At 39.4% G+C, this 16,201-nt stretch overlaps 1 protein-coding gene across 8 annotated transcripts in view; it reads left to right on the top strand.

Annotated features, from left to right (window-relative positions):
- MAPK10 (mitogen-activated protein kinase 10) overlaps positions 1–16,201 on the top strand; it is a 367,762-nt gene that overhangs the window by 292,064 nt on the left and 59,497 nt on the right. For 2 of the 8 annotated variants that reach the window (XM_073637131.1, XM_073637129.1), the window contains exon 9: positions 10,772–10,843. The exons of the other annotated variants lie outside the window; for them this stretch is intronic. In XM_073637131.1, the coding sequence (XP_073493232.1) occupies positions 10,772–10,843 (72 nt within the window). The remainder of the gene's footprint in view (positions 1–10,771; positions 10,844–16,201) is intronic. 8 annotated transcript variants of the gene reach the window in all.

The raw sequence follows: 16,201 nt of genomic DNA, 5'->3' as shown, positions 1-16,201 counted from the left end.
CCCCACTATCAGTATTTGCTCAGTATCCGGTCAGTATTTTTTCTCAGGAGTGGGAGCCAAAACCAGGAGTGGGTGATAAATGCAGAATTGGTGACTTGTTTCTATTATACCTTTTCTCTGATTGTTCCTCACCTGGTTTTGGCTCCCACTCCTGAGAAAAAATACTGACCGAATATTGACCAAATACTGATAGTGGGGCCGTGGCCTAAAGATACAATTTAATGGTGAATGTACACTGATAGATAATTGTGAATGTGTGTTCTTAGAAACGCTCGTTTCACGATTATCTTGCAGTGTAATCAGGCTGCCAATCACTCTATAAATGAGCACAATGTCGTTCATCGGATGAAATGATCTTTTGCGCAATGCAAAAAATCATCATTTTCAGCGGTGCATCGTCCTGTGTAAACAGCACTCCCACTGCTGAGAACAATGGCAGCCTATGTGCACTGAGCAATCTATTACAAAGCATCGTTTGCTTTGGTCTGCCTGCGTAAATAGGCATTTAGATGACCACCGATCGGCAAAGTTTTACTAACCGATTGTTGTTTCTTGTGGCCGGTTGGTCCATGTAAACGGACCTTAAAGGGAATCTGTCAGCAGGATTTTGCTACCTAGTCTGAGAGCAGCATAATGTCGGGGCAGAGACCCTGATTCCAGAAATGTATCACTTAGTTTACTGGCTGCAACAGTTGTAATGAAATAATTTTTTTATACTGCAGATGTAGCAGTGCTCTGAATGCTTAGTCCTGTATAACCCCGCCCACACCACTTTCCCTGTACATTGTATATCAACAGAAAGCTGCTAATCAGTGATGGAGGCGGGGTTACACAGAGCAGGAGGACAAGGAGGTGCGAGACACCTAGTCCTGTAGCGATAATCTTCTGCTGATAAAACACTGATTTGATCGAAACAACAACACACAGCCTAGTAAGTGACACATCGGTGAAATCAGGTTCTCCGCCCCTACATTATGCTGCTCTCAGATTAAATAGCTAAACCTTGGTGACAGATTCCCTTTAAGTCTCCTTGATAAAATAACTGACAGAGCTCCGTGCACAATCTGGCCCAGAGTAAATCTTTATGCTTTTGTACTGTCTTAATGTTCCTTTGTCTTAAGTAATACAATTAGTGGTTTATTTGATTAGCAGGCCTTCCTTGTAAGCTTAGCATTAAGAGCATTATGAAACACTTGAGAGGTTCTTCAGATAGATAGGGTCATTGCTGTTCTTTTTCTAAAGGTCCTTCTATATTAAGTGTTTCGCAGATTACTGACAGTGTTACTCTCTTAACATTTTCTTCTTCAGCAGGTCACAGAAAGCGTAACCACTGTTTTTCCTGTTCACTCTCAGAGTATCAATCATAGTCATAGTCACAATAGGTTGGAAGGTATGTATAAGTCATAGCAGCAGATGATTAGAATACAAAGAAAAAAAATAAAAATCAGTCTTCTGGAGTATATCCGCGAATGACTTTTTATTTTTATGTCTACTCTATAGTCATGATTTTTGGGTTTTGCTTGTATTTTTCATTATTCATGGTGTGCTTTGCAAGTTGCCATCAAATCCATATGCATTATCAGTATTCAGAGATGCAACATTTGGAGGAGATCATGGCTGTGCAGATGCTACATCTTGGTTTTCACATTGATGCTCGCAGCTTGGCTGGCTTATGTGTTCCATTCAGCAAGTACATTCGATTCTAAATTCCACTGTGAAATTGTAGAACTGTTCCTCACATCGTGTTCTCACTGTAATGCTATGATTTAACCATTATTACGCACATTATATGCACTTTTTTTTTTACTTTGTCGTTCACATTCAAGACAAATATTCAGGGTAGATGTAGGTGTATGCTGCATAATTTATATAAATGGGGTGGTCTCCTGTATACAGTAGAACAGTGAATTCTGTTTAAAGGGCTTATAAACCTATTTAATGACTTTTGGTCATGCAAAAAAATGGAACTCTGTAATATTTATTTTTGTATTGTCAGATTTTTTTGTTTATTAGTATCATAGCATAGATTTTACCAGTATACATGTACATGGCAACATGATTGCACGTGATTGCAGAGCAATAAATGTAGCATTGCTATTATGTATTTTTTAATTTTTTTAAAACATTTTGCCACTTTTTTTTTTATCTGTATTAAAAAAAATAAAACTGGCTTCTTTGATTAATATTTCCTTTCCTTTCGGGAAGAGATTTCAGCAGGCTCATTATCATCAAGGGCAGGGTTACAATGATGGGTAACACCTCTATACCTAACTGATAACACAGGATCCGCCAATCACGATAGTTGATGTTACAGCTCCGCGGTGCTCCTCCCTGTGCAGTGCCCTTTGCACACACTCATCAGATGCTTAAAAGATAAGGCCAGTCTATTGCTGCTAATGTGCATGTAAATTTCCAGATATAACAGGAAGTAAGAGCCTAAAATAACCCCAGTTGCCAGTATCAAAATGGCAAGATTTCTCCATTTGATTTATAACGAAAATTGTGATATGGAAAAAAAATGATGGTTATAGTTTTTCATTGCCATCACATCTCCCCTGTTATATACGATGCAGTGCACAATATTTTCCCTAGGCTAGGCATTATGTCTCTGTCACATCCTTAGTCACCATTTATCACTTTCTTTGGGCAGCTCGACTATTGTTTCTTTGATACAATTTTAATTCATGAGGACCAAAGGGGCAACAGTTTATTAAGGTCCCTTTATATAGTAGTCTTGTCTGTTCTTCCAAATCTTCATACCCCTTTTCTGCCCACAGTTCATTGACAACTCTGTCTTGAGCTGAAGTCTTGCATAACCTAAAACTGACAATTTTATCCTGATCACCAACAAATGTCACCAAAACTGCAACAACATACAAGGAAAAACAGCAAGAATCAGCCTATGGCTTTCCCCATAGTATACTAATAGTTTGTCATGCCGGTGACTCACAGGGGTTGTAAGTGGCGTCTTATTTACTGCGTGCACCACTCTGCTCCTCCCAGTGTCAGCCATCTCGCTGAGTTGCCTTGTGCAGCATTTCCAGCAGTGCTGTATCCTCCTGTTGCTGGAGAGTCTCCACCTGGCTATATGGCAGCACAGCCAGACTCTGCAGGAATTTATAACCACTGTGTCCTGCAGAGTTTTTCTTCCCTGGCCTATCCCCTGCCAGCAGTGGGTATATTAGGCATCTCCTCCCTCCACACCTTGCCTGATCTTAGATTCTAGTTGCAGTCTGTCACTAGTTCCCTGTCAAGGTGCTTTACTGTTTAAACTCTCCTGTTACCGACCCGGCTTGTTTTCTTGTTTTGTCTGATCTTTCCGCTCAGGACCCGGCTTCGTATTTTGAACCTGTGCTGCCCACCCCGACCTTGAACTTTCTGACCACGTCTCTGTCTTCGCCCTCTGTGCCTCGTATTCTGCCTTTGACTTGTTGGTCAGCTGCTGCCCTGGAATGGCACCTGGTGACTATCCTAATGGCTCAAGCTTATCCTCACCATCAGAGGCTCTAGTGAAGACCAGGTAGTCACTTAGTTACGTCCCTCCAGGGTAAGCCCGGCTAGTGGCGCAGAGTTTCCACACCCACCATCGTCACATAGTTGTTCTCATCTGTTCTCATCCTTAATTTACATCTTCCGTTAAAAGCCGTCCAAAACTGCCAAATTCGGTGAGATAGGCTCCCAAATAATGTATATGGGTGAGTCCAGACTGCCCCCCAACAGATGGTGTCTGGGGACATAACATTTAGGCAGTTGTTTGACAAAGAGGTAAGCCACTGCCAGATGATTCTGACAGCGACTTTCTCATAGAGAGATCAGAAAAGCTCGGCTGAGCCAAGTTTTCCTGTGTATGTTCAGAAGAGATATAGTAGCTGTAGGTCAAACAATAGTTCAGTAAACAGCTATCTAATGTGTATGGCCTGTCAAAATATGAAAGCTACAGAAGTGTCTTTCCCTACTTTTTTTCTGGGCTTGACATTTCCCAAAATGAGTGGCGCAAAATGATCAGCGTTGGAAAAAAAAAGCATGATCTTGTAATACTATTGGAAAAGGTTTATGCTGTATGTGTTTATAGATACTCAGTCGTTGTGATGTGAATTGCAGCCTGTCAAGGATTTTGCTAGCAAGTGGCAGAAATGTGTTCAATTTGTATTGTGAGAAATTCAGAGATGTAAGGGTGGACCCTTCTGCATCTGATATGTATAGCATTCACTTCAGAAAATAGTCATCTCTCGTTCCAAATAGAAACCCGAATTGATATTTTTGGCAACAAAAATGTTATACAAATAGGCCCAGATTCATTAAGACTAGCATTTTGTACGCCGGTCTTAATGAGCACATGCAGGATAAGATGCGCCAAGTTAATTAGGAGGCGTCCGCCACTTAATGAATTTCTTGCCTCTTTTCAGTGACGTGCACCTTGTGCGCTTCACCAAAAATGTTACTCCAGTGGAGGACTGGAATAACATTTCTAGAGTAAGAATTGCCGACACTTTTGCTAAATTTGACAAGCGGTAGTAGCCGCAACCCATCACGCCCAGTCGAAATTGCTCAAAAAATTTGCAACTATTCAATGTTTTACCCCAGTTTTCTGTCGTGAACACTATATTTATCAGCCCTATAGTTGTACCAGAACATACTCTATTCCTGACCCTGACTATACAATGACATTGTACAGGGCACGGCAAGGCATCTTCCACTTTATAGTAGGTAAAATACCGAAGCTTAACATTTGCCTGACATCTTAAACCGCTGTAAGCCATTGAAGTTGTAGGATGTAGTTAATATGGTAATCAAACATAGGACTGGAAATTATGAACCTCCACAATGCTCCCATATCTCCTTATTACTTTTTATGTTCATGCTCGTTTTGCGATATGAATAACAGTGTGACAATTAGAGCTGAGCAAAGCATAAATCTGTACATTTCTACCTCTTGTGTGAGATTATGGATTATGAATATTGATTTCAAGCTGTAATGTGCACAGCAGTCATCCAGTTCCCTGGCAAATTAATTTTGCAGATATATGTAATATTCAGCGCTTTATTTGTTAAGCATGGCTCTGTAAATGGAACATTTCAACTGCAAACACAACTCTGACTTAAATTCATTAGTAACATTCCACTTCTTGCACAAATGTAATTCCAGAAATGAAGTCAGCAAAGTAGATCAATGACATTAGCCTGATTGCCACCAACTTAGTGCAGCTCACCATGACTGCAGATATAGTCTATGCTTACTTATGGGCTGCCATGAGAAATTCATAGGAGTCAACATTTGCATGGTCGGTGATTCCCTAAGCGAGGTTAGATGTTGTCATGTCATTAAAAAAACATCAGCCATCATATTCATGGCTTGGAAATAATAAAATGCTTGGCTTTTAATGTCATTAAAACATCAGCCACTAAATTATATATTGTAGGAAACATACAAAAATATTACATAACAGGCAAATAAATAATACTGACTCTGTTCTGGATTAAGCACTCCTGTCCTTTGTATTGAATAAGAAGCAGCACGCTAGTACTTCAAGTTAAAATGCAGAATTTATTCACCCATGCTCACCGGATGTTTCTATTCTTCCATGGAGCCATTTTCAAGCTTGAAATATAGAGTCATGGTTTATCTATTAAAGGGAATCCGTCAGCAGGTTTTTGCTGTGCAATCTGAGAGCAGCATGACTGGACTGTTTGGTGTAGTTTTAATGGAATTTCTGTTTTATCTGGTGTAGACATAGCAGTATTCAGACTGCGAAGCCCCGTATAACCCCACGCACACCCCTGATTGGCAGCTTTCTCTATACACTGAACATAGTCAGAAAACTGCCAATCAATGGTGGGGGTGGGGTTAGTCTGACTTCTGTACATGTGAGACCTAGTCAGGCAGTGATAATCGCCTGCTGATAAAACACTAATTGTATTGAAACTACAACACGCAGCCTAGGAAGTGACCATTCATTAGAATCAGACTCTCTTGTCTTATATTATGCTAGTTTCAGATAAAATTGCAAAAAAAACTGCTTCCAGGTTAGATATTTTTGTATGTACTGTTAATTTGTTCAGAAATGCAGGTTTTCAGTTTCCTGTTTTTTTCATCCTACATAATATAAGTCACATATTGTGCATTGGACCTGATAACAATATGCAGTGGTATGAAAAAGTGTTTTCCCCTTCCTGATTTCTTGAACCTTTTGCATGTTTGTCACACTTAAGTGTTTCAGATCACAAAACAAATTTAAATATTAGACAAAGATAGCACAAGTAAACACAAAATGCAGAAGTAGACCAAAAGATCCTCAAAAGCTAGACATCATGCTGCGATCCAAAGAATTTCAGGAACAAATGAGAAACAAAGTAATTGAGATCTATCAGTCTGAAAAATGTTATAAAGCCATTTCTAAAGCTTTGGGACTCCAGTGAACCACAGTGAGAGCCATTATATACAAATGACGAAAACATGGAACAGTGGTGAACCGTCCCAGGAGTGACCGGCCGACCAAAATTAGTTCAAAGACGAAAACCACTGCTGAGCAAAAAGAACATGAAGGCTCGTCTCAGTTTTGCCAGAAAACATCTTGATGAACGCCAAGACTTTTGGGAGAATACTCTGTGGACTGTGGAGACAAAAGTTGAACTTTTTGGAAGGTGTATGTCCCATTACATCTGGTGTAGAAGTAACACAGTGTTTCAGAAAAGGAACATCATACCAACAGTAAAATATGGTGGTGGTAGTGTGATGGTCTGGAGCTGTTTTGCTGCTTCAGGACATGGAAGAGTTGCTGTGGTAAATGGAACCATGAATTCTGCTGTCTACCAAAAAATTCTGAAGGAAAATGTCCGACTATCTGATCGTGAACTCAAGCTGAAGGGCACTTTGGTTATGCAGCAGGACAATGATCCAAAAGTCACCAGGAAGTGCACCTCTGAATGGCTTAAGAAAAACAAAATTAAGACTTTGGAGGGGCCTAGGTAAAGTCCTGACCTTAATCTGGTTGAGATGCTGCGGCATGACCTTAAAAAGGCGGTTCATGCTCGGAAACCCTCCAATGTGGTGAATTACAACAATTTTCCAAAGATGAGTGGGCCAAAATTCATCCAGAGCGTTATAAAAGACTCATTGCCAGTTATCGCAAATGCTTGATTGCAGTTATTGCTGCTAAGGGCAGCCCAACCAATTAATAGGTTTAGGGGGCAATCACTTCTTCACACAGGGCCCTGTAGGTTTGGATTTCTTTTTACCTTAATAATAAAGACCTTCATTTAAAAGCTACATTTTGTGTTTATTTGTGTTATCTTTGTCAAATATTTAAATTTGTTTTGTGATCTGAAACATTTAAGTGTGACAAACATGCAAAAGAATAAGAAATCAGGAAGGGGGCAAACACTTTTTTACACCATTGTATGTATATATATATATATATATATATATGTATATACATATATATACATATATATTTAATATCACAACTAGTGAACCATTTTATTTTTAATTTCACTATTGAAAAATACAATCTTTTTATCCATGTGAACATATTACACTTATTTCCACCACACTTAATAAAAGCCTTTTAGGTAAAGCCAAGTTTTATATAAATTAAGCCTATGTAATAGACTAGGAAATAATTAATCTCCCAAACTATATCCATGTGTTGGAATACATTGAACTCAATCTTTGAGTAATTTGGGTAGATTTTCATCTTGCATAAGTATCGGTATATATTCCATCAAGGAATGTTGCTCACTCGATTCTCTTTGGGCATGTTTTTAGCCTCTTCTGCATTATTCCTTGTGGGTAATACCCTTTGGTAAAGACCATAAAAATTTTCATCAAATAAAAAGGCCCATATCTCTGGAACCGTTTGGCAGATTTTAAAAAAACAAAACACGGATTACTAAGGGGAGGAGCAGGAATAAAATAAGAGCAAAACAATTTGGACTTTTATTACCTGGTGATAGATTCTCTTTGAAGGTTTTCCCACAACGAAAGTTGATTTTAATCAATAGATCTTGGAATAATAATCATTTCCACAATTGGATGTGATTAAATAAATTGTTCCTGTGCTGAGATAATCTTATAAATGTGCCCCTGCTGTGTACTGTGTAATGGCTGTGTCTGACCATTATTGTGATCATACCACAGCTCCTGGGCAGGGGAGGAAGCAAAAGAATATACAGATAGCATAGCAGGGGATCACAGCTGATTCTTTCTTTGAAGTAAAACATTGTTTAAAAAGAGTCAGTGAAAAGAATCAGCTGCGATCCCCTGCTGTAATATCTGTATTGTCTTTTGCTTTCTCCCCTGCCCAGGAGATGTGGTATGATCAGACCATGTCCCTGCATGGTCAGACACAGCCATTACACAGTACACAGCAGGGGCACATGTATAAGATTATCTCAGCACAGGAACATTTTATTTAAACACATCCAATTGTGGAAGTTATTTTTCTTCCAAGATCTATTGATTAAAATCAACTTTCGTTCGTGGGAAAACCCCTTAAAGTCAGTTGTTCAGAAGCAACTGCACCCTCTTACTGAGTTACATAGGGGCTGATTCATGAAAGCTTTTTATGCCACAAAAGTGTCGTAAAAGCTTTTTTTTTGCACAATGTGGAGTTGCACAAAAAGTCTGTGAGTTTTGTCATTTTCACCCCACTTTGGATCAGCTCCCCCAAAATGGGTAGAGCTTGGGAGGAGCTAGTACACATCGTGGTCACGCCTACCCATCCAATTCTTGAAAAGTGGTGGCGTTTAGACTATTACTATGGAGTAGCATTACTGGCGCACGTCACTTAGTAGGTATGTCAAACTTATTAAGTGGTGTGCTCTACTCCATCAAGACTGGCATAGTGCAAACATGCTTTAAGCCCGTCTTGCCCCACAAACTCTTTGAGCTCTATGTCTCTACGGAATCATATAATGTTTGAAAACACTTACAGAGGGTTAATCCGGAGTCATACATTAAATTGTCAGCATTATACATCGAGAATCTAGATTGTGAGATGAATGCACTGCATTCGATTAATGGGTTATTCCAACCTAAAAATGTGTGACATAATATTTTCATATACTGTGGATATGCCATTATAGGTGGGAATGGAATCAGAAGGAATAAGGACCAAAAAGAAGCAGGTAAAGGTCAGGTATCAAGTAAAGTAAAGGTCAGGTATCAAGATCGCACTAAACAGGTGCAAGAAATTGCAGTAAGTTTCCATCAATGGCACCCACTGGAGCTAAAGTTATACAAAGTTGACTACCTTCATTTAACTGGAAGTGATAGATTTTTGGATTAAATAAGATATTAAAAAAATCATCATCAGGAAATTTCTACAAACTGACTATATATGGAGCTTTTATGGGGTAATCATCCACCTATTTTCCCATTCAGACTACAACTCCATACTCTCAATTAGTTAAGTGATAGTGGAACTGTATTATAAACCCCATAATTGTATTTGCAATCCATTATTTAGGGTCCTTTAAATAGCTGCAAATATTTTCTGATAAAATTCAAGATGATTTTTTAGAAATGGGAAAAAGTTTGAAATTTTTAGTAATGATTTTTGTTCTTATCATCAGGAATTTATTAGCAAAGCTTTTCTCCCAGAAAGTATGATAAATGAAATACGGTGTAGTTGCTTTTCTTTTCTACACTAAATCAATATTAATAATTTTTTTTAATGTAATTTACTTCATCTTCCTAGTAATATTTTATATACTGTTAATTCCCTAAATATTTTCTTAACCTTTAGAGTAGTGAACGAATTTTCATTTTCCATGTTGTATGATTATGAAGCGACATGTTTCTGTGAATTAAAGGGGCTTATCAGGATATAATATTGGGAGCTATTCCCTGTATAGGTCAGGAGCATCTGACTCCACTACACACCCACATCAAAACTGCAGAGAAAATTGCTTCTTGATGAATCGAGGCCATAGAGTATGTAACATATCACAAGACTGATCTGGTTCCTACCTTAGGTTATGGACCATTAATGGTGAACCTTGTACATCCCTTTAAAGGGAAACTGTCACTTGATTCATGCTACCCAAACAATGGGCAACATAAAGCAAAGTCTGGCTGCACAAGTACAGCCAGGTATGATTTACTCTGAAACTCTCCAACGTTTCAGAGTAAATATAGTTTGAAGCGCTGCAACACGTGACCTCAATTGCCTTTAGTGGCGCTGGGAAAAAATGACCAGGAAACTCTGCTGGACTAGTCTCGTCTCTACCTATAGTTTACGGCTGGATCTTCAAATTATATTTTCATGCAGCCAGGCCCTGATTCATTCTGCCCGTGGCTTGGGCAGCATAAATTGTCTGACAGGTTCCCTGTAAAGCATCTAGCATTTCTTGACTTTTTTATGGTTGCATGACCAATTATTTCCAAGAATTTTGTTATGAGCACTCAAAATAGCAGTCCTTAAAGGGGTGTTCTAGCAACAAATATTTATCATTTGTCAACCCCACAACCTACAGCAATCGTGAAACAATAAGACCTTCTACCCATCCGATGGCAGGGAGGCGTTTGAGCCTGGGCGCTTCTGCAAAATTCAAAATCTGTGGCGCTACCGAAAAAAAAACCTGGCACCTCATAGTTGAAAAAAATGAGACTGTAAGACCACTTTAGAAAAAAAATAATTATATTTTTGGTGAAGTTAAATGTTTCTCCCCCTATCTGTCTGCTCTCACACTACATGATGGACCTTCATGTGCATTGTTTTCTGTTAACTTGTTGCTATTTCTTCATTCCATTATTTTTATTTGTTTTCAGTTGACATGTGGTCTGTGGGGTGCATCATGGGAGAAATGATTAAAGGTGCTGTATTGTTTCCTGGCACTGATCGTATCCTTCCTTACAAAAAAAATACCCCTGACTGCCGGATGCTTCATGTGCTAGAACTAGAACATAAGAAACTGAGGGATCACTCCAAGTGTCTCTTAGTTTTTCTTCTGCATCATATCTTAGCTGACATCCAACCTCATCCTGCAGCGAATCAGAAATCAAGGCTTTGTTAGGGTAATCTTGTGATATGTTCAATGCACCTAATATAATGTATAAAAGTCATGAATAAATAATGAACATAATGCATTTATTAATAATATGCAGCTCCTCATTACAAACAAGACAGCCTAAGCAAATCTCTAGGTCCCCATGGTTTACAGTGCTGTTGCGGTTTAGTTTGACCTCCTGTTTAAATCATGTTTTTATGTTAAATGCATTTTTTTTTTTAAATTGGGTAATTTTTTTTTTCATATCATGATCTGCAGAAAAAAATGAAATCTTGCATTTTTCCCACTGACCATTGGGGCGATTCTAGACTCATGCTTCCTATTTCCAGAAATCTTTATGTACATTAGCAGCAATCTTCTGACTCGGTCACTATCTTTTGTATTCAAGCATCTGATTTGCATGTTGTTGAAAGGTCATGATGAAGCCAGGGGTGCAGGGGGAGCTGTGACATCACCTATTGTTACTGGTAGAACCCGTATTGTCAGCTGTTATCTGTTATTGTAATCTTGTCTCTGATGATAATGAGATATTTGAAAAGTCATTTGTGAAAGCAGGGGGTATGAGTCTAAAATAAATCCAGTTGCCAGTGTGATATAGACAAAAACATTGCCAAAAAAAATTACATTTAACTCAGAAATCTCATTTAAACAATAGGTACCAGTAATTTACTGATGACACACTCCCTTTAATCCAGGCTCAACAGTAATAATATTTGGATGCCATAACCTAAGTATCTTTTAGTGTAAAAAATCTAGAGCTATAATTGAAAGTCAATCTCAATCATAAAAACTGTTTTAGCTGGAGGATGGAACTCTTATCCCAAACTTCATTCCAATCAAGGGTGTGCGTGTAGTCCAAGCAGGTATGTGCGTAGCTTTAGACAGGCCATTTTTTGTTCTGAAATTATGTGAAAGAAAGCTGGAGATTCAGAGCTTTGTAAAAATGTAATTCCAGCCACATTAAGGATATCTTATCACATTGACGTTTTTTCCTACTTTAAAGGGGTTGTCCCGTCAAAACTGATACGTCTGCAGTCACTCTGTGTGACTGCAGATTTATGAATCCACCCAGCGCACGCACTGTGGGAATTCGCCGGTTTCATACACTAGATGGCCACATCACTAGGCAGGGTGCGGCCACGGCTCAGTATAAGTGAATGCCACACCCACCAGCCGGGGGTATGTACAACTTATACATACCCTCCGGTCCCGGGTCCGAAACCGGCGAATCCCGCAGCACACAGTGCGTGCGCTGGGGGGATTCATAAGTCTGCAGTCGCACAGAGTGACTGTAAACTTATCGGTTTTGATCGGACAACCCCTTTAAACTTTTATGACATATGCACTGGTTCTGGAACTCCCACCTATACATTGAATAGAAGGCGAGTACCTGGACCATTGGATGTGTATGTGTGCTGCTTTTATGATCGTGACTGGTCTATTTGGCTTGTTGAATTTGGAGAAAAGACTCATATTGATGGAACTTCAAATATTAGACATTCACAGTATATGCTGTGGATTTGCCATTTTTTCCATTGTATACAAGACCCAAATTCATCAAGACTGGAGTTATTCACGCGAGTCTTGATGAGGAGGAGTGCTGTGGAGTCAGATGCTCCTGATTCATGCCCCGATTCTGCTCCTGTTCCGCTCCACCTCTGCCCATTTTGGCAGAGTTGGGTGAAACTAGCATGAAAACTAGGGATGAGCGAACCTGAACGGTAAAGTTCGGAGTTCGTACCGAACACCCAATGTCCGGTGCCGAACGCGGACTTCTTACTGTATGTTCATATTACTGTTCGGGTTTGGCAGCCTAATAAAGCTTGTTGAAAGGCTGTAGCACAGCCAATCAAGAAGCTATAAGGCTGTGGAACGTGACCCAGCCTGACAGTGTAAAATAAATAAATAATTTTAAAAAACTATGTGCGATCCCCACTATTTTTAATAACTAGCCAAGGGAAAGCAGACAGCTGTGAGCTGGTCTTATTATGCTGGAAAGGGGCCAATATCCATGCTTTGCTGGTTCTTAAAAATGGGGGGAGCCTTAAAAAAGTGATGCGGGGTGCCCCCAATTTTTAATAACCAGCTAAGGCAAAGCAGACAGCTGGGGGCTGATATTAATAGGCTGGGAAGATCCATGGATATTGGCCCCTTCACAGCATAATAAGACCAGATCACATCTGTCTGCTTTCTTTTGGCTGGTTATTAAAAATAAGGGGGGACTTCACGTCATTTTTTAAATTTATTTATTAACAAGTACAGTAAACTACACACGCAAGGCACTGTTCCACTCCTCCACTTGGATCTCCGCCTCCTGGTTCAAGATTATTATTATTTTTTTTTAATTCTATATTATTTTAAGTCATTATCCACATTTGTTTGCGTGACAATTGTCCTGCTCTTACCCCCATTTTGCTTCCTTTTGCAGCCCCATAACCCATGCTACGACCATTTTACAGCCATTTTACAGCACCAAAGTTTGGGTCCCCATTGACTTATATGGGGTTCGCGTCCGGGGTCAAGTGCGAGTCAAGTTCTGGTACCCGAACTGAACTTTGAACTCAAGTTCGGATGAACCCAAACTTCTACGGGTTTGCTCATCTTTATAAAAAAAACACCAAAAGTCGCAACATTTTTGTTCAACCTTGCGACTTATCAAAATGGTTTACACCAGATTTCTGGCAAAAACACTTTGATTAATCGGGGCCAAAATGTTTCAAAGTAGGTTGTGATCCTGTCTATCAATCAGGAACCTGTCATGATGATTAACAGTTTTATGATTGTTGCTGACCTTCTTCTGAGAAATTGTATTTTCTTGGTTGATAGATCATAATAAAAATAGCAGATAGGTGTCCCAAATCCTCAACACTTTTTATCTCTAGAAAACGTTTTTTTTTTTCACTAGAAAACCATCAGTAGCCATGATATTAATTTAATTTCCAGCTTAGACATAAAATATGTAATACCTCTATAAAGAGTATGACTTTTTGCATGTAAATGTTACTACCTCTATGTGAATGCGATAGAAGCACCATATTTTTACTACATGATCTGTATGCATAATTATAGCAGAACAATGCACTAAAACCTGGCATGCACCAGTGGTGTATACATTGACAGTACGTCCCTAGCATTATTTCCTATGGCAGGCCACAGGCACAGCAGTCCATCACTGTATGCACTGTATTGTCTGATTGATCTTCTACCTCTGGTCAGTGTAGATATGAAGGGCCAGCTGTCATAAAGATTAATCATGATGTGATCATCATTGTGGACATGCCCTAATGATAACTTGAATCTGCACTCCCATTAATCAGTTCGTTGCTGATCTGGCATACAATATATTTTTCATAAAACAGCTTACTGCTTGCTTGGAGATACATGTAATCTACTGTGCACAGCTGACATTTGTAAAACGATGTAGGTTTGTACAGTGTTGCCTGGTAAATCACTCTGCTTTTGTCAGTGTTCTGCAACTGAATCCAAGATAACATGATGTGGAATGATGACAAGATTTCCCACTGCTGGGATCCCCAACACTTAAAGCTGTTGTCCAGCCTTGGGACAAAAGTCTCCAGTCACTCTATATGACTGCAGACTGCTGAATCATGACAGTGTGCAGTGCCCAATCGCCCGGGATTGCCTGCACAAGCAGGCGGCCGCATGGCTGCATTTTTGTGATCTGCAAACTTGCGGCCATTTGTCGATTGGGTGTGTTCCGCTTTTCTCAATAGAAGTGAATTGAGAGAAGCTGGATGAGACTAGTGAGAAGATGACTGCAGGTATGCAAATCGCATACAGTCACATGTCATGGAGAATCATGACAGCGTCCACCCCGCACACAATTCAGCAATCTGCAGTCACATAGTGTGACTGCAGACTTTTGTCCCAGGCTTTGACAACCCCTTCAATTGTAAACTTGCGGGGTACAGGGCAACCAGTAGTTGATTCCGCTGTATGTCCATTAGTAGATAAAGTATTGCTTGGTGCTCATTGGAATAAATGTCTGTGTGCACTGTCTGGTCAGGTTATCCAGAGAGAGAGATATGCTCTTTGTAGCTGCCCCTTGCTCTGAACTTACTGATGGGGTTCTGGCATTCTGTTATTTGGAAACTGCTATTTGATAGATCCTTTATAATAGCAGAAAGCTGAAACTCAAGTGTAAAAATCCAGCAATCCAAAATAATTTAGAAAGGCCGGCGCAACCAAATTATGCTAATACTGAAGGTCTATGTCTAGAATAGAATAGAATAGAATAGAATAGAGCTGGAGTGACAGAGGTTTCAGATCTGCAACCTTATTGGCATATAAAATCACACAGAGATCTCTCAGTTATGTAGGAATGGACTGGCCATGTAAAGGTATTGCTGGAGTTGTAGTTGAAAGAGAGTTTAGGAGGGTGAAATCCTGCTGACAAATTGCATTTAATTTAAACATTAACTACAGTTTTACATATATTTTAAAAACCAGTAGAAAAGCGAACATAAGAAACTTTGAAATAATTTTTATTAGGGAAAATGATCACTTTTCCCATGTATCATTAATTTTTTTTTTATCTCTTGCACTGATCATTCACTGGTCACAGGGCAAAAACTCATCAAATCGGTCTACAAACCTGTGCAATGAGGGAACAAATGACATGTTGAAACTCTAGAGAAGGAAGGGGACAGAAGTTGGAGGAAATGATAAGCAGAAAGGAACAAAGAGAGACTGCAGAGGCTTGTAGTGCAGGAGACTGCTGCACAAGCTGAGGCAGAATAACTAGCCTTGTATAGGGAGATATACTGAAGATCTAATTATTGCTTTAAGGTGCAAGGTACTATGTTTATGTTCCGATTAAGGAAGTTTGTGATGTTAGGGGTTAAACATTTTTTCTACATGAAAAGCATATTGATAGGACATGCCATCATTGTCTTGTTGGTAGAGGAATAGTTGAAAGGATTGCATCCATGACTAGAACAAAGGAGTTAGAAAAACCGTGGTCCCATTGCCTTTTACCGATCCCTCTTGAACTGCCATGCTTGGTAGGCCAATGTAGATGTACAGATAAGCCAGCAGCTCATCATACATTATTTCTTGCAGGCATGGAGTGCCTCAGATCACTATAACTGAATGGTAACATTGGGTACATATTTCATGTTTAACGCACATTTAGGACTCTTGCCGTTTAGCTTATCTTTCTTTTTGTCGA

Source organism: Phyllobates terribilis, unplaced genomic scaffold, assembly GCF_046119375.1.
Source record: "Phyllobates terribilis strain yellow unplaced genomic scaffold, ASM4611937v1 Scaffold_1__5_contigs__length_1240528914, whole genome shotgun sequence".
Lineage (NCBI taxonomy): Eukaryota > Metazoa > Chordata > Amphibia > Anura > Dendrobatidae > Phyllobates > Phyllobates terribilis.
This window is presented reverse-complemented; position numbering and strand designations above follow the sequence as displayed.